The sequence below is a fragment of the Callorhinus ursinus genome, unplaced genomic scaffold (genome assembly GCF_003265705.2).
Source record: "Callorhinus ursinus isolate GAN/ISIS: 27379988/994484 unplaced genomic scaffold, GSC_fseal_2.0 scaffold10, whole genome shotgun sequence".
Classification (NCBI taxonomy): Eukaryota; Metazoa; Chordata; class Mammalia; order Carnivora; family Otariidae; genus Callorhinus; species Callorhinus ursinus.
Genome location: NW_027397072.1, coordinates 49,174,620 through 49,196,761, shown reverse-complemented (window position 1 = coordinate 49,196,761; position 22,142 = coordinate 49,174,620). Strand labels below are relative to the sequence as shown.

General features: G+C 49.5%; 1 protein-coding gene across 1 annotated transcript in view; it reads left to right on the top strand.

Annotated features, from left to right (window-relative positions):
• Positions 1-5,356: 5,356 nt before the first annotated feature.
• The window catches only part of HK2 (hexokinase 2), a 62,932-nt gene continuing 46,146 nt past the window's right edge, over positions 5,357-22,142 (top strand). Inside the window, exon 1 of the mRNA XM_025868320.2 lies at positions 5,357-5,882. Coding sequence (XP_025724105.1) covers positions 5,820-5,882 — 63 coding nt within the window. The 5' untranslated portion in view covers positions 5,357-5,819. The remainder of the gene's footprint in view (positions 5,883-22,142) is intronic.

Sequence of the window (22,142 nt, the reverse complement as noted above, 5' to 3'; positions counted from 1 at the left end):
AGCCCAGGTGTTGACGGGATGCTAATACTTCCCTTTTTGTTGAACCCTCTTGCCTACCTGTCCAACCTTCCTCCTGCCATTCCCCACTGATACTGGCTTTCTAGAGCAGAGAACTGCATGTCCTGTGGAACAAACTAATCCTTCCCACGTCCCCAAGACTCTGCATTCACTATTCCTGACATCTGGAATTTTTAAAAATCACTGAGTTCCTATTGCATAGAAGACTTGATAGTATGAGTGATGTGTTTAGGAAACTGGTATTCGGGATCTACTATGTACCAGGTTCTGAACTGGAGTCTTTGAATATTCCATCTCATGATTTCCACTTTGCAGATGAGGAAACTGGAGCTCACGGAGGCCCAAGACCACATGGCATTCCCATGTGAGCCTCAGCATGCCACAATGCTCTTTTTAATGCTTTTGATATATTTTGGATTTTTAGGAAGCCAATTTGTTTAAGGGCCCTTTAAACTTTACAAGGTAGCATATTCAGTGACTGCTGGGTGTGCTGGGTGTTTATCAAGCTTTGGGCTCATCTAGCCCCTTTCTCCAAGTTACAACTCCTGATTCCTGGGGCTGCTTTCCCAGCTTCCCTTGCAGCTAGGGCATGGGCATGTGGCTTAAGCTCCAGCAATGAGGTACAAGATGTCAGTTTGGATGCAAGCACCATAAAGGAGGTGCTGTGCAGAATTCCTTCTAGGAAGGATCCTGAGAGACAGACAGCCAGTTGTTAAAGGTGGCTGTGGCCTGTCCTGGCTAATCTTGTGTCCAGCATCAGGAGTGTGGGCAGAGATACCTGAGCCCAGTGGCCAGAGCAATAGCATCTCCACTGGCAGAGTCTGATGATATAACTTGGGCATCACTCTTGAATGGCAAGCCTGTCAGCCTGATTCTCTGGCCCTCCTGAAGATCTTAAAAGAGACTAAATATTCGTCCATTAACTCTTTTTCTGCTTAAACTAGCTTGAATAGGTTCTTTTTGCAAATCTGACAGATAAAATGAGGTTGTTGTGTATCTTGTGGCTTCCATTTTCTATTTTAACTACTTTCAGTACCTCCCCCCACCAATTTCCCGAACTCATTCATTATAATTGAACTGTGAAACACAAGAGATCATGGAGCTCATTAGGGCCCAGTGTTAAAGGTAACACAGTGCAAGGAGTCTTTTAAGTATTTACATTCAGGGAAGGCCCACCCTCCCTCTTAAAATCTACATAATCCCATCACTTATAACTTGCTTCAAACTTGATAAATCCTATTTAGAAAAAGGAATATGTCTTCTGGTCAAGTGGTCTCTTCCCAGGACAACTCCCTAAAAGCTGATGGCCAGGTGCAGGTCAGTCTTATATAAGGCCAGAGCCAGCCTGGTGTAAAAGCTGACATTTGTATTCATCAGACCACCCTTGGCTGACTCTGGCCTGCGGCTCTGTCTCTTCCTCCTCTGAAACTCCATCACATAGAAACACACACACGTTTGGCTCTCAGTGATAGACTTTTCCATTCTGCTATAATTGTTTTATGTGTTGGCTTTGTAGCTCTGATTAAACAATTAATCCCTCAGGGGGCGAGAACCACATCTTGTTTCTTTTATAATTTTTACAGCACTGAACAGACTGTCATGAACATTGTAAGGGTCTGTTTAATAAATATTTGCTGATTAATTTCTCTCTTGGGGCTGTTAAGTATAAATTACACGGGTGTCTCATTATTCTTAAATGTGTGTGTGTGTGAGAGAGAGATCTAAGAGCCAATAAATCATATACTCCAGGCATGGAATTTAGAGCTAGAAAAATCGAGGACACAAGACACAAGCCTCAGCCTGTGAGACTACCCTTAGTTTTTTATGTATAAATTGGGGCTTATAACAATACTTACTCTAACTACTTCCTGGGACTAGGGCCTTCAGAAGAGAGTATGTGTACTTAAGGCCCCTTGTGATTATTATCCAGTCCATATGAAATGGGGCCAGAGAGGGGAGTGGAGAAGAGGCTCTAAAGTCAGTGTATAGAGAAGGGATCATAGCTGACAGGACCTATGGGGTTTGGTCCCACCTGCTTGGGGCCAACAGGTTTTTTTGTTTTTTTCTTTTTAAGATTTCATTTATTTATTTGTCGGTGGGGAGAGAGAGAGAGAGCAAGCACACAAGCAGGGGGAGTGGCAGGCAGAGGGAGAAGCAGGCTCCCCGCTGAGCAAGGAGCCCGATGTGGGACTCGATCCCAGGACACCGGGATCGTGACCTGATCCGATGGCAGATGCTTAACCGACTGAGCTGTGGGGCCAACAGGTTTTATAGCGCTGGACTTCCAAGTATTTCCAGGTAGCAGGCATCCTCCTTTTTATCCCCCACTCCCAGCCCAAGGTGTCAGTTCTACCTCAGACTTTAAAACCTCTAAACCTGTAGCCTGACACCTTGTCTCTCCCCGACCTTGGTTCAGGCTTTGGTCCTACCTTACAGCTTAGGCCTCTTTCTGCCTCTGGTCTCTAATCCCCCTCCCCCCACCCCCCACCCCCAGGGCAGCTATTGACCTAAAAAAACAAATCTGATCACATCCCTTCTCTAAGAAGCTCTGTTGGATAGCTAAACCTATATATCTTATCTAAAGAGGGAAGTCCAGTTACCGAGGCCGTTTCAGTCATGTGAGAGATGTTGGGTGTGTGAACTAGGAAAGATCTAGAGGTGGAGAAGATTAGAGAAATAATATATAAAACTATAAACTCTGTATGTGTGTGTATTGTTCTTTCTTTCTTTCTTTTTTTTTTTTTTAGATTTTATGTATTTATCTGTCAGAGAGAGAGAACACAAGCAGGGGGGAGCGGCAGGTAGAGGGAGAAGCAGACTCCCCGCTGAGCAGGGAGCCCGATGCAGGGCTCAATCCCAGGACCCTGGGATCATGACCTGAGCCAAAGGCAGACACTTAACCAACTGAGTCACCCAGGCATCCCGAACAATAGTTATTTCTAAAATTTCTTCTACTCATTTAGATATTCAACAGACATTTATTGTGTGCCTACCGTGTGCTGGGCACCATTCTAAGCACTGCAGATATGAGGGAACAAAACAGATACAGATCCTGCCTTCTTAGAGCTCACAGTCTAGCAAGCAGAGAAAGAACAATAGGAAAATCAGTAGGGAATCAATCCGGGCCACATGAGAGTGACTGGGGGAACCACTTGAGATAAACTGATCAGAAGAAAGTCCTCTGAAGAAGAGTTGATATTTAAGCTGATCCTCAGTGAGGAACAAGAGTCAGCTGAACACAGAGCTGGAGAAGGATATTCCAGACAGAAGGATTTTGAATTTTATTCTAGGATTAGAAACCATTAGACAGATGGCTTGGAATGAGGGAGGGAGAGACATAGAATGGTTTATCTTTTCAACAGGTCACTGTGGTCCCCGAGGGAGAAGATTGTGCCGGGGTCAGGAGGGAGGCAAGCATGAATGGAAGCAGGGACAAGGTAGGCTGAGGGGGTATTGGCTCTGGCCAAGTTGTTGGCGGCTGTGTCCAAGATGTCCAAGGACATGAACAGAAGTGGTCAGTTATAGGATTTATTTTATGGGTAAAATAGACTGCTTGCTGATGGACTGACTGGATATGAAGGTGAGTGGCAGGAAGGAATTAAGGATGACTTAGGGTGGATGGTGATGTCATTTGCTGAGACAACTGGGAAAGGAATAGATTAGGGAAGAAAAGTTACGTTTGGCTTTGGACATGTTGAGTGTGAGATGCTAGTCATTCACTGGAGATGACAAATGGTTGCTGGAGAAGTAAATCTGGAGCTCCTAGAGAGGTCCTTGGTGTAGATTTACATCTGCGAGTTGCCAGCACATAGATGATACAACAGTCTTGAGGCTGGGAGGGATCACCCAGGGAGAGAGCATAACCAGATCAGAGGGTGGAGGACAGCCTCTGGAATACTCCAGCATTCACTGGTAGAGAAAACAGGGTCTGAGGACCCTGAAGGACATCAGAAGGGTGGAGCTTCCCCAGCTCCCACAGAGGAAGGTGTGTCCGGATGCAGGATTCGGTCAACTGTGTGCAGGTATCCCAAGAAGTGGAGTAAGACAAGGGTGGAAAAGGGATAAGAACACAGGATTTGGCAACAGGTTAGTCATTATGGTGACTGTGACAAAAGCAGTTTGGGACCCAGGCCTGACTGGAGTACGGGGAAGGAGAGGTGTGAATGTGTAATTGGCAAGAAGTTTTGCGGAGAGGCTGGATCATGGATGTTTTTATTTCTATTTATTTCTGTATATTCCAACCATGAACATTTGTTACTTACATAATGCTATAATAATGTATACATTGTAGATAGCACCCAACTGGTTATGAGAGGAGAAACTCCTCAGTAGAATACAGCAGCTCTTCAGCGACCTCTCCAACCCCAGGCTTGCTCTTCTCCACAAGCATCCGTCCCCTGTCTTCATCAGTCTGCATTTCATTCTTGCCGGCTGCCACCGCATATGTAAACTCAGAGTCTGGCGCCAGGCATTAGCTGTGGCTGGGCCTCCCACTCCTCTCAGCATCCCTAAGCCACCTCACCCCACACACGTCCAGGATCACTGGGGTACACACTAAGCACCCACCAGTTTCACCCACGCGTGCGTCCGTCCCGCAGCTGCAGATATAGCTCCTTTCCTGCCGTTTACTCCCCTGGGCTCTTAGACCAATAGGATAGGAAAATAGGGAAAAGAATTGGGCCTCCGAGTCAGACGGGCGTGGGTTCCTTCCTCCATCTGGCACATAGCTGTGTGACTCTGGACAAGTCCCTTAACGGCCCGTGCCTCGGGTTCCTCATCTGTAAAACGAGGTTAGCAAAACCCACCCCCTATCCGTTTTGTGATGCCTGGCATAAAGTAAGCCGCAGCTAAGGCGGCGCCTCAGTTTTGCTTCAGCGTAGCGCCCTGTTGAGCCACAACAGGTGAGGACTAAGAGGTTTCAGAAATGTGACCCAGCAGTGGGGGCCCCTCACATGACCCCGAGATACCAGACGGTGTCCCTCTCCCCGCACAAGGCACGTGCTGGTCGGGTGACCCGTCTTTCCAGTCGTCCCACACGCTGGGTCTGTGATCACGCGCCCCCCACCCATAGCTGAGCCTGACGCGGCAGTGGCTCATGCGCCTTTCCGCCCCAGCCTCTAGCCACGGACCACACGTCCCATCCCTGCCGCCGGGCCCCGCCCCCTGCCCCGGGCGCGCCCCTCCAGTTTCCCGGCTCGGGTGTCGGAGGGGCCGCGCCCGCGGGCCGTGCGCACGGATTGGCTGCGCCGCGGCGGCGGGCGGCCCGTGGGCGCACACACCCTCCCCGTGCAGCCAATGGGCGTGCGCGCGTCACTGACCCGGAGGCCCGCGAGCCGGCAGCCCCTCAATAAGCCACATTGTTGCACGAAACTCCAGAGCAGGAGTCCCGAGCCACCGCTAGGGCCGCCGTGTCATCAAGCGGAGGAGATCCGTGGGCAAGGCAGCGCGTGTGTGAGCCGTAGAAGTCCGCTCGCCCAAGTGAGACCGGACCGAGATTCTTCCCAAGTGGAGCCTTTAGTGATCCTGTGGTGAAGTTAGCACCTTGGCGGTGGGGCAACCCGACACGTCGCCAGCAGTGATTTTTGGGCTCCTTCTAGCAATCGGGACTCCCAAAACCTGTTTCCAGAGACCCTAGACTCTCAAGCTGAGCGTGCCATCGCCTTCTTTTTGTGCCGTCCGGATTCACTGCTCCCGGCTGGGCCGCCAAGCCCCCATACAAAGCGGTCGGATCGCGCTGTCCTCCTCCCCCGCACGCGCTCCAACCTCGGTTTCCCAACTCGGCGCCGTCGGACCGCGGCAGGATGATCGCCTCGCATCTGCTCGCCTACTTCTTCACGGAGCTCAACCATGACCAAGTGCAGAAGGTAAGTAAGCGCGTGCAGGGGCGGCTGGCTCGCCTTTGACAAAGTTGTGTGGTCCCGGCTCTCACTTTGGGGTCCCGGCCGGCCGGGACTCTCCTCGACCCTGCGGGGAACCACTTCCTCCTCATTCGGGGTCGAGGACGCGGAAAAAGTCAGGGCTGCCGGGAAACTCCTGGGCGCGAGGAGCCACGTCCGCTAGGCACGGGCAGGCGTGTGCGCGCGTGCGAGGCTCCTGGGCTCGCGCACCGCGCGGCTCTCTGCCTTCCTGCCACCCTGCGCGCGCTCGCGCTTTTTTTTTTTTTCTTCCCGCTGGAGGGGCGGGTCACCCGGCACGTAGTCTGAGACTGTGGGGCCCACGTGGGAGGAGCCCCCCTCTCGCAGCCGGAGTTCCGGCGAGAGCACGTGGGGGGAAGAATCGTGGCTGGTGGGGGGGAGGCTCCGCTGCCACGTGGGACTGCCGGGGGACTCCGGTGCCAAAGGATCGCGTTCTGGGGACTTGCGGTTCCCCTCGGCGTTCCTCAGGGCCTCGCGGAGGTGCGCTTGGGGAGAGGCCGATCCGGGAAGGAGCTGGGACAGCGGCCGAGAAACTCCGCCCGCCGCGCCCCCTCCCCGGAACTGAGGCGCCCGGAACTGAGGCCCAGCGAGGGGCGTACATTCCCCCACAAATGTGCCTTGGGACTGCCGGGCCTTGAGTCCCCGGCCCCCGCCTCCAAGTAGGGGGCGAACTTTGGTTGATATTTCTAGTACTACTAAAAGTTACACGAACTGTTCCCCACCCCCCCCCCGGCTTTCTTGTCTTTGAAAAGTTTTCGTTAGGTAAACGAGCTTTTTCCTGCCCGAGACTCCGACAGGTCTGCCCACTTCGCTGTCGGCAGCCCTCCGAGCTCTTGAGCTAGGTCATTTACATAAGAAAGAGCTTCTGGCTCCGCCGGGAGCCAAGCTCTAGGTGCCTCCGGGTATGGGGTTGGGGGTGGGGCTGGGCCTGAGGCGCTCTCACTCTGGGGAACATTGAGTTTCTGAAATACTCGGGATTTCAAGATTGGCACCTGGCCCTGGACCTCACTAGGACTTGAGAAGAAGGGATGGGCGGTGGGGGGTGGCCAGAACTGTGAGGCAGTGACAGCGTTGCTTAATTACATACTTGAAATTTCTGTGTCTTAGAGGGAACACATTTGGGATAGTGTCTTGAAATAGTTGTTCGGTGCCGCACGACCTGCTCGTATCGTACTCCCATTCTGGGGATTCTCAGAGCAAAGTAGAGGATGGTGAGTTACCCTCATGGTGTTTTCAGAGCCGATGCAGATGAACCCCCAAATAAAACGTGGCAATACTTAGCCTCAGACTGCAGTAGGGAGGAGAGGGCGGCTGGCTGAGTGGACGACTGTTGCCCTCTGCTTCCTGGGATGTGGCTCTGCTCTGCCCTGAATTCAGTTTAAGAATGTGTCTGTGAGCCGGCAGAATCTTGGCAACTTCTATGGGCTTCTCTGCCCAAGAAGTGAGTTAACCCTTGGGGAAGACTCATCCCTTGGCAAATCCTAAAGTAGGAAGCTGTCACTCCAGGACATTGTAATTCCTTTACCAGTTTACTCTCCCCTAATCCAGAGGAAGGAGGCTAAGACTCAAACTGTCTTGGTATGGATTCGGAGTCCTCTCTTTGGTCCCAGAGCGGAGAGAGACTAAACCAGGGTATCTGGAAATGAGTTCTAATCTTTGTTTTGTGATTTATTAACCACAGGACCCTGAGCAAGTCACTTTGCCTCTTTGGACTGTTGGTTTCTTCTTGTAAAACAGGAGTCACAGCAGCAGCCTTGCCCACATTAGGGAGTTGTGATGATTCAACACAGTAATGTAGACATGTCTTTTTTGTAGGCGACTCTTACCTACACTCGCAGCTTCCTTTTAGCCTGTGAAGTGTCTGGGTGGACACTGGGTGTATTTCCTCTAAATTACCAATGGGGGCAGAATAGAGTCAGGCCTTTAATTTACCAGGTGTCAGAACCTGGGACTTGGCCTCTAGGCTTAGGTGAGCAAAACTGTTTGATTCCAGCTGCCGTTCGATAGGAAGTAGGAGGAGCCTCAGAATATTTTGGAAGCAGCTTTTCTTTTTCAGCAGACTCCACTGCACACCCAGTGTGGAGCCCAATGTGGGGCTTGAACTCATGACCCTGAGATGAAGACACGTAACTGAGTGAGCCACCCAGGTGTCCCTAGAAGCCTCTTTTCCAGTTGCTGCTACAAGGATGAATTCGGGGAGAAGGATGAAGTTTGAGTTTAATTTTAGAGAGTCTTTTGAAAAGGTCTTGATTTGGACTCTTCTGAAATCCCCATTATCCTACATATTCTGGGTTGTAGTCTGAGGCATGGAAAACTTGGATTCACCAGAACTAGCCCCCCACCCCCCGCCATCTCCTGATGGACAAGTCCAGGGTTTTGTACCATTAGGAGGAGACTGACACTTTGAAACTCGAGAGCAAACACATGTGGCATTTACAGTGTAGCAGGAACTGGTTTAAGCTCTTTACGTATGTTAGCTCATTAATGTTCGCAACAATCTCACAGAGCAGTTGCAGTTATTATCAGCATCCCCCTTTTACTGGTAAGGAACAAAGGCACACTAACTTGTCCAAGGTCACTAGCATTTTTGTAAGAGCTGGGAATTAAAGCCACGCAGTTGGGCTCCAGAGCCGCATGCTTTTGACCACACTCACCTGATTCTGGAAACAATAGTGGACTCCATCCTGGCTCCTGTCTGCATCCACTCTGGGATGCTGGCAGCACCATCACCCAGCATGCCCAGAAATGCAACTAGCTCTTTTCCTTGGCTACATTGATGGCACCAGTACCCTCTAGCTCTTCTGGCTGGGAGCTCTGGACTCCTTTCATGACTTTCCTTTCTGATCGCTACGCATTTGTCAACCTGTCTCTGGCTTATTTCAGAGGGCTCCTAGGGTTTCTCTGTTTCCAGTCTGTTTCCGGAGTGAGACTGGAACATTTCAGAAGCCTTTTAACACTGCATTTTGAATGCCCCTTGACCCCTCCATGTTCTCTACCTTCACTCCCCGAGGACTTGCATCACCATTCCTTTGAATGCCACGCTCTTCACACTAGGCGCCTTTGCCCTATCATGGCATTTTTTTTTCTTAATGGGAGTTCTCATGACCAATGGTTTTTTTTTTTAAGATTTTATTTAAAAACATGAGAGAGAGGCAGAGAGCACGAGTGGGGGAAGGGCAGGGAGAGGGAGAAGCAGATTCCCCGCTGAGCAGGGAGCCCCATGCTGGGCTGGATCCCAGGACCCTGGGATCATGACCTAAGCCGAAGGCAGGTGCTTAACTGACTGAGCCACCCAGGCACCCTATCATGGCATTTTTATTGTTCCACCATACCTTAGACTTTGTAGTTTTCAGTTCCGGTTCCTTCCTTGGGGCAGGGAGAATCCTGGCTGCTCACCTTTGTAGCCATAGTTTCTGGCCACTGATGAGGTACTCAGTGAGTGTGAGGCTGAGAGAGCAGCCCTTCCTGGAGACAGAAGCTGAGCAAGGGCTGCAGGAAGGGGAGGAGGGTGAAAGGCAAATTGGGGGATGGTTAGGATGGGGCTGAACGGGATGGGTGGAAAGGGGGACATTAAGAAAGGCGGTGGACTCGGGCGCCTGGGCGGCTCAGTTGGTTAAGCGACTGCCTTCGGCTCAGGTCATGATCCCGGAGTCCCAGGATCGAGTCCCACATCGGGCTCCCTGCTCAGCAGGGAGTCTGCTTCTGCCTCTGACCCTACCCCCTCTTGGGCTCACTCTCTCAAATAAATAAATAAAATCTTTAAAAAAAAAAAGAAAGAAAGGCGATGGACTCTTCTTTAATCAAGGCCTGAGGCTGATCCTGATCCTGAGGCTGATTCTGAGGAGAAAGGGAGGGGGTCAGGGACACAGGGAGGGAGATAGGGAGGGTGAGGGAGTTTCCTGTCTTCCAGCAATCAAGGCTCTCTGTCCTCTGGGTGGAGAGAGAGATTCTTTTTATTGATTGAGGTATAGTAAACATTCAAGATAGAGGATTTTCCTGCTTGAGGAGAATCAGTTTTAACCATAGAAGTGAAATGAGGTATGCATGCCTTCCTTTAGCCATTGGATGAATTTTTTTTTTAACATGCATCGACTGGTGACATATTTTCACTCCTCTTATGGAATATAGATAGCTCGCTTGGGCTCTTTTCTGTGTGAGGAGTGGCTTTCAACTCTGGACTTAGGAGAGGAGGGAGTTATCTTGGAAGCAGAAAATTCAGCAGAGCCCCCAAGAGTCAAGAAAGACAAGAGTTTTAATGTTTTTTGAGAACTTATTGTGGGTACCAGTTCCTCTGGCTATGATGTGGGAAACTGAAACTAAGACACCTTTCAGTCTGGTGAGATGAGGCAGCAGTCAAGAGAGGGTTCCTTACCACGGGGTGAGGAGTTGGAGACCTCAAGGGAGCCTTGATTGGTCTGCCTTGAGTACCTACTATGTGCCATTATATCTTCTGATAAGGGGTTAAAGTACCGGGAGTCAGATTCAACTACTGATCACAGCCTTACTAAGATTATTTTTGATTGACTTAACTGACATTGGCAGGTACAGTTTCTCATTTGTTCAATGTGTACATAATACTTAGCATCCTAATACTGTCCCTTCCCTGCTCGGAAGGAGTTGATGGAAGCTTTTGCTAATCATTCATTTTTTGTATCACCAAATTTCTATTTCAGAGAGTGCTAGGAAGCATTTTTCTTTACCACTGAATTAATTAAAATTCCCTCTGAGGCTCCTCAGACAAAGCCAACTTTTTTTTTTAAACATCACTTTTCAAAGATGAATGTTTCCAGCACCCTGAGGAATTTGAGGGCAGTTAGGGGCCCTTTTCCAGGGGAAATCAAAACAACGCAAACCACAACAGTTTTCTCAAAGCCTGGCAGCCAGAGTAAGGAGATCTGATGTACTAAAAGACCTCAAGAACTCCAGAAAACTGACTTCCTTTGTTCAAATATTTCTTTAAAAGACACCTCTTGATAATGGGTTTCTCATTATCATTGCTGAATTTTGAAGTCGGCAAGTTTGGTTTGTTTTCCAACACTGTATTGTCTTTCCCTTTCCAAAGCAGTGGGGGGCTGGGGGTGAGTGGGGACGGGTTGAGAAGATCAGATCCCAGAGTTCATTGCCTGAGTCTTAATATTGCACGCCATGGATCACAGGCCATGCTTCCTTGTGCTGGAGGGGTTGTTTCTGCCTACTCCTAAAGTAGGTCTTTCAGCCTCAGTGCTATTGGCATTTTGGGCCACACAATCTTTTGTGAGGCACTATCTGTATCCCAACCTATAATAAAGAGCAGGAATTCCCACCCTACCTGAAGTTTGTAGGGGCAAAGCCTGTATTCTCTTTGTTTTGTTTTTGTTACTACTTCTTTTGAGCCATAGTTTTCAACTGCTAACAATTTTGCCCTCCAGTAGGCTTTGGTAATGTCTGGAGACATTTTTGTCTGTCACCAGTTAGGTGGGTGAGGATGTGTTGCTGCATCTAGTAGGCAGAGGCAAAGGAGATACGCAATCTTACAGTGCCCAGGACAGCCCCCTTGCAACAAAGACCTTTGTTGAGAAACTGTGTTAGAAGAAAGAACATAGTTCATCCCCTCCTTCAATTTTATAGCGCATTGTTCACGATCACACAGCTTGTTAATAGTAGCTGTAACTAGGACCTTGGCTCCCAGCTCGCAGTGTGCCAGGTCTTGGGACAGTCATGGGTGGGTGGCAAGTGATCTTTTACAAAAGATGAATTTGAGGTGAAGTCTGCAGACCACAGCAGTCAGCAGATGTCCGTGCCCCCCTGGCTGAAGGGTGGGTTACCTGGGTTACTGTTCTTCTGTCTTCAGTCAGGAAAATGCCTGCGGTGTCAGCATGGCAGGAAGCAAGTGGGAGAGAAGTTTGCTCAGTAGTCCACAGGAGAATCTTCCCCTGGTTGTTGCTGGGATTTCCAGGGAGGCCAGGCATCTGTCAGACTTCTGAACAAAGCAGGTGGGTGAGCTGGCAGATCATGAGCCCAGGAGCTACTGTAGCTGGGACCAGAGGAGAGGGGCTAGTGATAACTCACTGAGGGCCAGTCCCACAGTCCTATTGGGAGAGGCTGTACGGTAAGTGATAGAGCCAGTCTCCCAGGATTGAATCCTGGTTTATGTAACCAGCTCTGTGAACGTAGGTCAGTTGATTTAACCTTTCTAGGCCTTGGAGAGTTTTTGGATAACACCTTAATAGGGTTACTGTAGGGATTAGAGTTAATATATGTGAAGCTCTTAGAGCTGTGCCTGACACATAGTCAATTCTTTGTGTTAAATATTAGTACATAGAGAACTACATATGTATAGTACTACACTCTTAGATACCTACTGTGCTATCCATCTGGGCAGGAGCAAAAGAGGCCCTGCTTCTCTTTTCCCAAGGGCTTGTAGGACATATGGGTTCTGGAACATTGTTGCTGTCTGTCTGATGTCGGATTAGAGTAGAAGACAGGGAGGGCAGGGTGGAAAGTTCCTGAAGCTGAGGAATAAGGAAGCATTCTCACTGCCCCCTCTGCCTTCTAAAACACTCTTTCCTAGGCATAGGAGAACCATCCTTGAGTCCTTTCTCTGACTTGCTTTCCTTTGGGTCCCTTGGGAAGTAGCCTCCCCACTGGGGATGGGGGGAGGGGGGTTGGTGTCTCTGGGACGCCGTGATCATTGTTCCGCAGGTTAAAGCATCCTCAGTGGAACGCATGACTGATCACAGCGTTCATCCCACCCTTGTGACTGTAGAAACCTAGTCCCCCCCCCCCGGTCCCTCCCCCAAAGGGCAGAGGCTCCCAGGGCATTTGCTGAGCCCCCTTATGCTGCAGTTGGCCAGTGAGATGCTTTCTTAGCCTTCCTCACATCTGCCCCAGATTCTGGCTTTCTGCTCAGGAAACTGCTTGGGGCGGGGGGTGCCCTGGGCTGTTCAGTTATAGGACCAGGTGTAGGTTTTGGTCCCAGTGACTCCTGGAGTTTCACTGAAGGGAACCATCATTCCCACAGTCTTTTGGCAGATCAGGAGGAGAATCCCTGGCTGTCTTGGGTGTCAGTAGAGAGCTCTTTACCCCTCATACAGACTCTGGGCTGTCCAGTGTGGCCCCTCCTGACACTCAGGTGCCCAGGGCTCTTGACAAAGCCCAAGGCAACCCTCTTTGTGGAACCCAGATTCTCCTCCCTCCATTCCTGTACAGGCTTTGTCTTGTCCAAACCCAGTTGGGAGGCCTTGTTCCCCTGAAATGCTGCCCTCTTTTAGGGGTGGCCGTGCTTTTTGCACTTTTGTCTATGGGTCTCTGAGCATTTTCCTGATGTTCCTCACTTGGAGGGACCTTGGTTAAAACTTATCTTGGAGTTAACTAAGAGAGTGAGCCAGGGCTGAGAACCTGGCCCTTGGTGCCCACCCAACCAGCCTTCCTGACTCTCCTCACCCTTGGCTCAGTGGTTCTACCCTGGAGGTGTGGTCCATGTTCTTGAAAGGCCTTCTTCCTACCCTCTTCTTCTGGCATCTCCGTATTGTCTGACAAAGGAATGAAGCCAGATAAGCCATCAGGGTTAAGTGAGGGCATGTGAAGCTGCCACTTTTCCTTTTTCCCATTTGAGAGACTTCCTTCTCCTGCTTCCTGCTTCCTTCCACATTCTTCTGTCTCAACCCCTTGCAATGAAGCCTTCTAGCCATGTCTCATCAGTTCCATCCCCCCTCACCCCCAATTTCTAAAGCTCTTAAAATAACAAACACTACTGTAAGTGCTAGGCTCTGTCTCTGCACTCTAACTCAGGTCATCCTTAAGCAGCCCTCCCTGGTAGACATTATTAGCTATTATTCAGATGAAGACACCAAGGCACAGAAAGGGACAGTACCTTGCTCAAGGGAAAGCCTGAATTCAGTCTGACCCTAGAACCTAGGCCTCTAACCCCAGCATGGGGCTGCCTGGGACAACTGGAGATAGGCCACTTGTGTTTCATTTTCACGGGGCTGTGAGTCAGGTGTCAGTTGGGAAGGGACCTTTGGATCATCTAGTTTCAGTCCTTTTTATCGATGAGGAAACCAGGTGCTGTGTACTAAGAGACCAGCCCAAGTTTATATAGGACAAGCCCCAAGCAGGAACTCAGTTTCTCGGTCCCTATTTCCCTTTTAGCACCAATTGTGCAGCATGAGCTCTTCTCATCAGTCAGGTGTGGGCTCCCCAAGAACAAAGGCAGGATTTGCTTTGTGGCCTGTACCTAGAGTAACCCTATAATTTGTCCAAACTGGGCCACTTTTGAGAATAAAAGGGGACACTGTTAATACTTAGGCTGCTACCTCAGCGTAAACTGAGATTGTCCTGGGCAAACTGGGATGTATGGGTTGCCCTGCCTTTGGTGGGGGTGATTGTGGGGTGGGTGGGGCCAACTGGGAAGGTCTGGGGCTGGATGTTATGCAGAGGGCCAGATCCGCAGGGGTTTGGCGCAGCAGGTGAACACTTGGAGTGGGGAGTTCAGATGTCCCTGTGAGGCAAGAGGCTCAGGGGTAGACTCCGGTTCCCTGGTATGGGGCTGTCCAGGGGAGGCAGAGTCTGACTCTTAGGGGACCTGGGCAACTGAACAGGACGGCCAGGTAGCTGGAGAAGGAACCGTGCTGCTGCCAGGGTCACGTGCAGTGAGGGTTCAGGCCTGAAGAACAGGGTCAGGCTCTGAGCTCCTGGGCATTCTGGAATGACCAGCTCTCCCCTTCACCCAGGTTACTCTCCCACCCACCCCCTCGGCACCCCAATAGCCCCTTGTGCGTGACCATGGCCTATGACGTGAGCACCCGCTCTGTCTCAGTCCTGAGGTAGCTGCTGACATCACAAACGTGAAGTTGGGAGCATGTAGTTGGTGCCTTTAGTTCTCTGGGACCAGCGAGGGTGGGAGACACAAGGTGTCAAAAGTGTGTTGGTGGCTGGGAATTTGGGGCGAGGCCATTTGTGCTGGGCCCTGAAGGGCAAAATGGGAGTTTTTTGTTACGCCAGAGGAGGAGAACATTCTAGGTGTGGGGTCAACATATACACATTTCTCACCCTCCTGAGACACTCCTTAGAATTGTATTGATGTGTGCATGATTTCAGTGATTCAAGATCTGTATTTTATAACAGGGAGAGAAACTGCCTATTCTCTGTCCTTCCCCTCAGTTTGTAATTACTTGTTGACATATTTGCCTCCCACCAATAGACTGAGCCCCTTGCAGGCAGAGACCGGGCTCTCCTTTCCCCTGGTGCCCTCAGCCCCTGGCCAGGGCCCACTCCATTTAGCACTCACTTTTATGTAAATGAACTGTGCTGGGGTCATGTATATCTGGGACATGTTATTGCACAGCTTCCCCGCCCCCCCCCCCCCCCCAGCTGGCCCAGAATGTCTGAGGACAGGAGGCTCCCAACACCCGTGTCCCAAATGCCCATCTCCTGGACCCCAGATGGGTGCCACTGCCTGAGCTCAGTCTGGCTATAACTCCAGGCAGCTGAGGCAAGAACTGGAAGAACTGGAAAGCCTGTGACTCACCAAGGTGCAACAGGATCCTGGGGGAGTGGCCTGTAAGCCTCCTAGGTCAGCTCCACACTTAACCCCGGTGCCCCAGGCTTGTGAGTGCAGGGTGCGTCAGCCGGAATCTCCCTGAGGTCCCCTGGTGGCCCCAGCGAAGTTCTGCCTGGTGCCATCTGAAGAAAGTGTTGTGGCAGATCTGTTACTTTTGGGTAGCTGCCTTTCAGAGGAAGGAGCCTTAAAGCATCGAGGTTCTGCTATGTCTTTCCCTCCTCAGTTTATCCTTTTCTTTCTTTCTTTCTTTCTTTCTTTCTTTCTTTCTTTCTTTCTTTTCTTTCTTTTCTTTCTTAATTCTTTCTTTTCTTTCCTTTCTTTCTATCAGAAACATCTGGCCTTGGCTTGGCACCATTACAGTATAAACTTGCTGCTCTTTGCACAGCCGTGGTCCTCCCAGGAGAAGTCTGTGAAGGCATTATTATTAATGAGGTCACTGATGGTAGTTACCTGGCTTTCCCAGGACGGGCACACCTGTGCCCCAGGTTAGGGCACTCAGCTGACCACCGTATGTAGTGGGTCCTGCTAGGGACTCAGCCCGTGGTTTGGGGAGGCTTCTCCAAGGCTTGATTTCCTCATCGAAGACTTGAGGTGACGCTGGCAAAGGAATAATGCAAAAATAAATTCTTTTGAAACAAAGTTGTAAGCCCGTGTCAGCATATAGGGCCACTGGAAGGCTGTGCATGTGGCTACGTTTAGATGATGGCTTTTCCCTCTGGTTTGACCTCTTAACAGACTTCTTTGAGCTTCTTGGGCCCTCTGACCGTGTGTAGTGGGTAGACCAGGGCCTAGTTAGGGCCTTGCCCTTTTTTCTTCCTATGTTTTAAAATGGAAGTATAATATACACAGGAAACTGAAAACACCTGGTAACCACCACCCAGATCCAGTAACAGATCATTAGCAACACAAAGTGTAACCCCTATTCCACCTTCTGTCAGCAGAGATCTGTTTCTGTGCTTCATATGAATGGACTCATAAGGTATGTCCCCTTTTGTGTCTGGCTTCATTTGCCCGACTTTATATTGTGAGATTCATCTATGTATGAACGGCTGTATGTGGTGGTAGGTGGGGCCTTCCTCCTTCCTTTTTTTTTTTTTTTTTAAGATTTTATTTATTTATTCATGAGAGACAGAGAGAGAGAGAAAGAAGCAGGGGGAGAAGCAGGCTCCCCGCTGAGCAGGGAGCCGATGCAGGACTCGATCCCAGGACTCTGGGACCATGACCTGAGTCGAAGACAGATACTTAACCATCTGAGCCACCCAGGCGCCCTTCCTTTTTTTTTTTTTTTATAAAGATTTTAATTATTTGTGAGAGAGAGAGAGAGCACAAGCAGGGGGAGTGGTAGAGGGAGAAGCAGGCTCCCCACTGAGAAAGGACCCCGATGTGGGGCTCCATCCCAGGACCCTGGGATCATGACCTGAGCTGAAAGCAGACACTTAACCGACTGAGCCACCCAGGTGTCCCTAGGTGGTGCCTTCTTAATTGCTGTAGAGAGTATCCCTGCCCCTGTACCCCCAACCCTGTTTTGACTGGTCGGATTAAAGCACACGAGATCAGTCAAAGCCCTTCAAGAGGGTGTGGTCTTCCCTAAAATTTCTTTTGAGGAAGTTAGGTTGGAGCCCTGGAGCCTTTGCCTAATGTCTATATACATGACCTGATTCTATCTTTGGGACAAGGACCCAAGCGCTAGGAAAGCTGAAAATCAGTTGGTCTGCTTGGGGTCGGGAAGAAGCTAAATAAAAGGTAGGAATTAGCTACTGTGCCTCCAGCACCTTCTGGAAAGAAGGTTCTAGGTCTTCGATAAGAAATACACAAAGCCTGGGGAAAGAGTCCAGCAGCGCTTCAGGGTGTCCCTGTGTCCTTGGCCCTGATGCTTACATGCTTGTGGAGTGGCTTTCTTACCCCATTTGTTCGCTTGAATTTCATCTTCTGTTCAGGATGATGTGTCCTGTAGGGATGACTGATGAGCATTTGCTTGAGCCTATATTAGTTCTTTTGTCACCTTACTAAAAGGATTAGGTGATAGAGCTCAGCTTTCAGTGAAAGGGACAGGCACCAATGCACTTAGACTAGGGATAGTTCACTGGAGCTGAGAGCCAAGCTCTGAGCCCCTTGACAGTCCAGGCAAAAAGGACAGCTGTCCTAGAGTCAGGGGTTTGACTTTCATTGGCCGTAGCAGGAAACAGTGACTCTGGGCAGCCAGACACTCTCCTGGTGCCAAACCCTACAGGGAATTAACGGGTCAGTAAACAACACAGCAACTTTACATAGTGAGGTGATCTTGATGATCCTTTCTTCCCATGATCCCGTGATGAAAAGTGGTCAGTTGAAATCAGACTAATCCGAAGACATTGCAGTCTTCTGAATTTTGGTCCTGGAATTCATAATGTCCTTCCAAGATCTCGGCCCACATCTTCTGAGCCCTTTCACATGATAACCCCTATTCTTTAGGTCACCGTGTATCCACTGACATGTATGTTGGATGTATATGTTCTTAGCCCAGAACACAGTCTCCCCTGCCTGCCAGTCTCATGGGCCATGTACCCCTGTAACTCTTCCATGGATCGCCTCGCATTGTGTTTGCCTTTATCTACTGAGATCCATCCCTCCATTCAATTTGGAGACATTCATTGGGTCTATAATGTGAGTTGAGTTTTGTGCTATCTTGTTAAAGTCCTAGAGAACAAGAATCTTGAGTTCTTAAAAAAATTATTTCTGTGTGTGTGTATATATATATATATAATGTACAATTAAGTGGTATTAAGTACTAATGTACAATTAAGTGGTATTAAGTACATTTACATTGTTGTACAACCATCATTACTATCCATTTCTAGAAGTGATTTATTTATTATTTATTTGAGAGCAAGAGAGCAAGAGCAAACGAAACGCAAAGCATGAATGGGGGGGGAGGAGCAGAGAGAAAGAGAGAGAGAGAGAGAGAGAGAGAGACTCAAGCAGGCTCCATGCTCAGCACAGAGCCTGACGAGGGGCTCAATCTCACGACCCGGAGATCATGACCTGAGCTGAAATGAAGAGTCAGGTGCTTAACTGACTGAGCCACCCAGGAGCCCCCAGAATTGATTTCTTTTAAAATCATGTTCCTGTTCACTGTAGTGCTTTGCATATAATTGGTTTTCAGTGAAGGCTCTACAATGGGAGGAGCTGGGGTTGCATCAATGGCAGAGATTCTGGGGTTGAATGCTACAAATCTTACAGGTGTTGAAATTTGAAGTTTCCTCCACACTCTTCTTTGAAACCCCTTAAAGTATTCAAGGTATACTTGATATAACCAACTGTCAAAATTGGAACATTGTTTTCTTCTGGATCTGAATAGTTTGATCAGGACCATTTTCCCTCTCGGAACGGACAGGGGTGGCCTGAGGATCTAGGCAGTGGCCACCAGCCATTCAGTTGGGATTGGCCTGTAAGATGACATGGGTCCTTGTGGACCAGCAGGAGGACTGTCCTTTCTTGTTTTTGAGAGTATGGGAAGGTGTCTGGGGGATCCAGATTGTAGCCTCAACTGTGTGACCTTGGTTTAGGCTGCCCCCTGTCCTCGGTTTTTCTGAGGTCCCTTTCCGGTTACTTCCAGGCCTTTCTTTTCAGGGCTTCCCCATCCATACCTGGCCGGGGCTGTGTCAGCCCCAACTCAGGCCATTGCACACTTTGAGGTGGATCCTCTGTGAGGGTGACCTGCTCTCTCCATTCTTTGTATAACTTCCCCTCCTTCTAATGCTAGTCTGGGGGAAAATGTGGACACTTAAATGTGGCATGGACTTCTCATTTTATTTCATAAAGAGGATGCGGTTGATTTCTCTTTCGAACTTCTCCCACCCGTACTCACAGTTCTGTAGAGGAAACAGGCTTGTTGGGCTGGTGTGTCATGGGAAGAAAGAAACTGACCAAAATTGCGCAATGAGGAAGTTCTAATCTCAAGATTGCTAAAGAGATGTCATTTAAAACTGCTATCTCTTCCTCTTTCATACACATGCTTGCCTCCAGGCTGGCAAGTGGACTTCGAATACCTCAGCCCGGCTTTGCTTCCAGCCTGTTTCCCAGCTTGGAAAGCGCCCCCCCCCACTTCCCTCTTTCTCCCTGATGGGGTTTTAAAGAGAAACATCCCAGTATGATAGGCCACACACCCACCACAGAAAGAGAAGGAACAATTTGGGGAAACAGCCTCTGTTTTGTTAACCCTGGATGTGACTAGAATAGGATTAAGAAATGTCCTTGACCCTCTGAGGGTGCTGCTGGCCAATGGGGAGGCTAGGAGACAAAGAGAAGGGGTCGAGAGAGCTTTATGTTCCTCATTTATGCCGGTGACTGCTGTGTGGGCCTATTTACCCCGCTTTACAGGGAGGAGACTGGATCTCGGTCAGTCACTCAGTGCAGTGTTACACACCTGTACATGTGTTAGAGCCAGGATTCGGGTACCGATTTCCCGGTGCAACGGGCTGCACTGGACTATCACTAGCTGTGAAATGAGGGTTGGCCTGAATGATCCTGCTTTGATAGTTTCCAGTGACCTAAATGTTTCCAACAAGGACAGGGTTTAATCTTTTCAATTCCCAGCCCCCAGGATCAACACAGGATTATTTCACACTTAGCCTAATGTCTTAACTGCTGACTTTCAGAGACTCCAGGTAGAAAAGTGGTAAAAATGACCTTAGGCAATGTTGACCAGAGCCTAGCCCACCATTATCACATTTATTGGCATGGGGGATACCAGGTCCGGGAGAGGGGAAGGTGTTTGAGCACCCAGGGCTGAAGGTATCAAGTTGGTCAGTCTGGAATGGCTCTTTGGGATTCTTCATGTTTTTTTTTTAAAAAACTCCTCATGTCAGTCATGCTGATGTGCAGCCAAGTTTGGGAACACTTATCCCAAATGGCAGAATGGAGACTAGATGGAAGTTACCAGAAAGTAGATTTATCTCAGATTGAGGACAAATTTTCTAACAACTAGAGCTGACCAATGTTAAGAGTACTGAGTGTGGGCGCCTGGGTGGCTCAGTTGGTTAAGCAACTGCCTTCAGCTCAGGTCATGATCCTGGAGTCCCGGGATCGAGTCCCACAGCGGGCTCCGCGCTCAGTGGGGAGTCTGCTTCTCCCTCTGACCCTCTCCCCTCTCATGCTCTCTCTCACTCTCAAATAAATAAATAAAATCTTAAAAAAAAAGAGTACTGAGCGTGTCATGGTTAGAAGCATTCAAACCTAGGGCTGGTGGACTGTTGGGGTGAGAGAGGCAAACTGGACATACTTGAATGCTATCTGCAGTGGGATTTTGAACGTGATGTTCCAAAGGCATTTTTAAGGGCATTTATTAGTTGCAGTCGTACTGCCTTGCCTACATTTGATATCTCTTAAATGACTTTGTCCCATGACTTTGGGTCTGGTGCTCCCTCCTTCTGGCTGCACCGTGGGTGAAAGTTGGCAGGATTCTGTGAAGTGCATTCACTTCCTTCCCAGTCTAGGAAAATCGTCTTTGTACAGAGGCTGCTTCTTGTTTCTGGCTTCTGCATCCCTTGGCCACCCTTCACCCAACACAGCAGCACCAGCCAAGGCGGTGTGGGCCCCACGGTGTGTTTAGGAAGCCATGACATTAGGTGATTAAACAGTCCTTCCCTAATAAACTCAAGGGTGGCCACATCATACTGTGAAAGAAGGGAAGTTTGGGCCAAGGTGCTCTGGTTGCATTTTTCAAAGCTGTCCCATATCCTTTCTCTTAGTCTCATGTGTTAGAGAGGAAATCAAGGCCCTGAGTATTCATCCAAGAAACCATAGGGCAGAGAGTGCCCACCCACACCAGGAGGGCCCATGGGACAGGTGAAGGGAAGCTGGTGGTCCCAAGCTCCCAGTTGGAATCCCAGCTCTGCCCCTCCCCATCGAGTGGCTTATAAAGCAGGGATCTAGAAGTTTTACAAAAGGACAATGGAGGTGAAGTCAGTAAAGTCATAGGATGGCGTCTGGCAGGTAAGAAATATTTAGCTACTGTAACAATCACCATGATTGTTTTCATCTATCACTGAACACTGAAAGATGATTGTACTCTATTGGGTAAAAGGTGACTTGACTTCAAATAAGGCTGTGTACTTGTTAGAGTCTCTCCGGGTTAAGGATGAGACGTATCGACTGGAATTCTAACCAGCCTGTTGAAGCTTAAGCTTCAGAGTTGAACTAGGAATGGCTGCCGTGGAATTGTGGCCAATGCACCTTTGCTCCTTGGTGTACATGACCTCACAGTCCAAGAAGTGGCCAGGCGTCCTGTTAATAATGCAGTACAGGTGCTGTTCTCCTGGCCCCCTTTGTAACAACACCCAGAGCCATCCGTGGTGGTGGTGGTGGTGGTGGTGGTGGCGGGGGGCGGGGGGCGGGGGCCAGGGAGTGGGTGGCCAGGAGGCTTCTGGCATTCGACATCTCTCTTTGGGAAAGTAGTAATATGGGAGCTCCAACTTGATCATGTGTCGAACTCATGACAACGTTCAGAGACGTGTCTGCTGCCCCTGCCGCCCTCTGATCTGCCAGACAAGCCCCAAGGGCCACACACTCTGCTCTTGGCCCTTGGTGTCGACATTGGGGGATGACTGGAATAGAAGATGGCTTTTTAGTGGGCATAGCCAGCCTGAATTCACTGCGGTGCCATTTGGCCTGGTGTCGAGCAGAAGAGG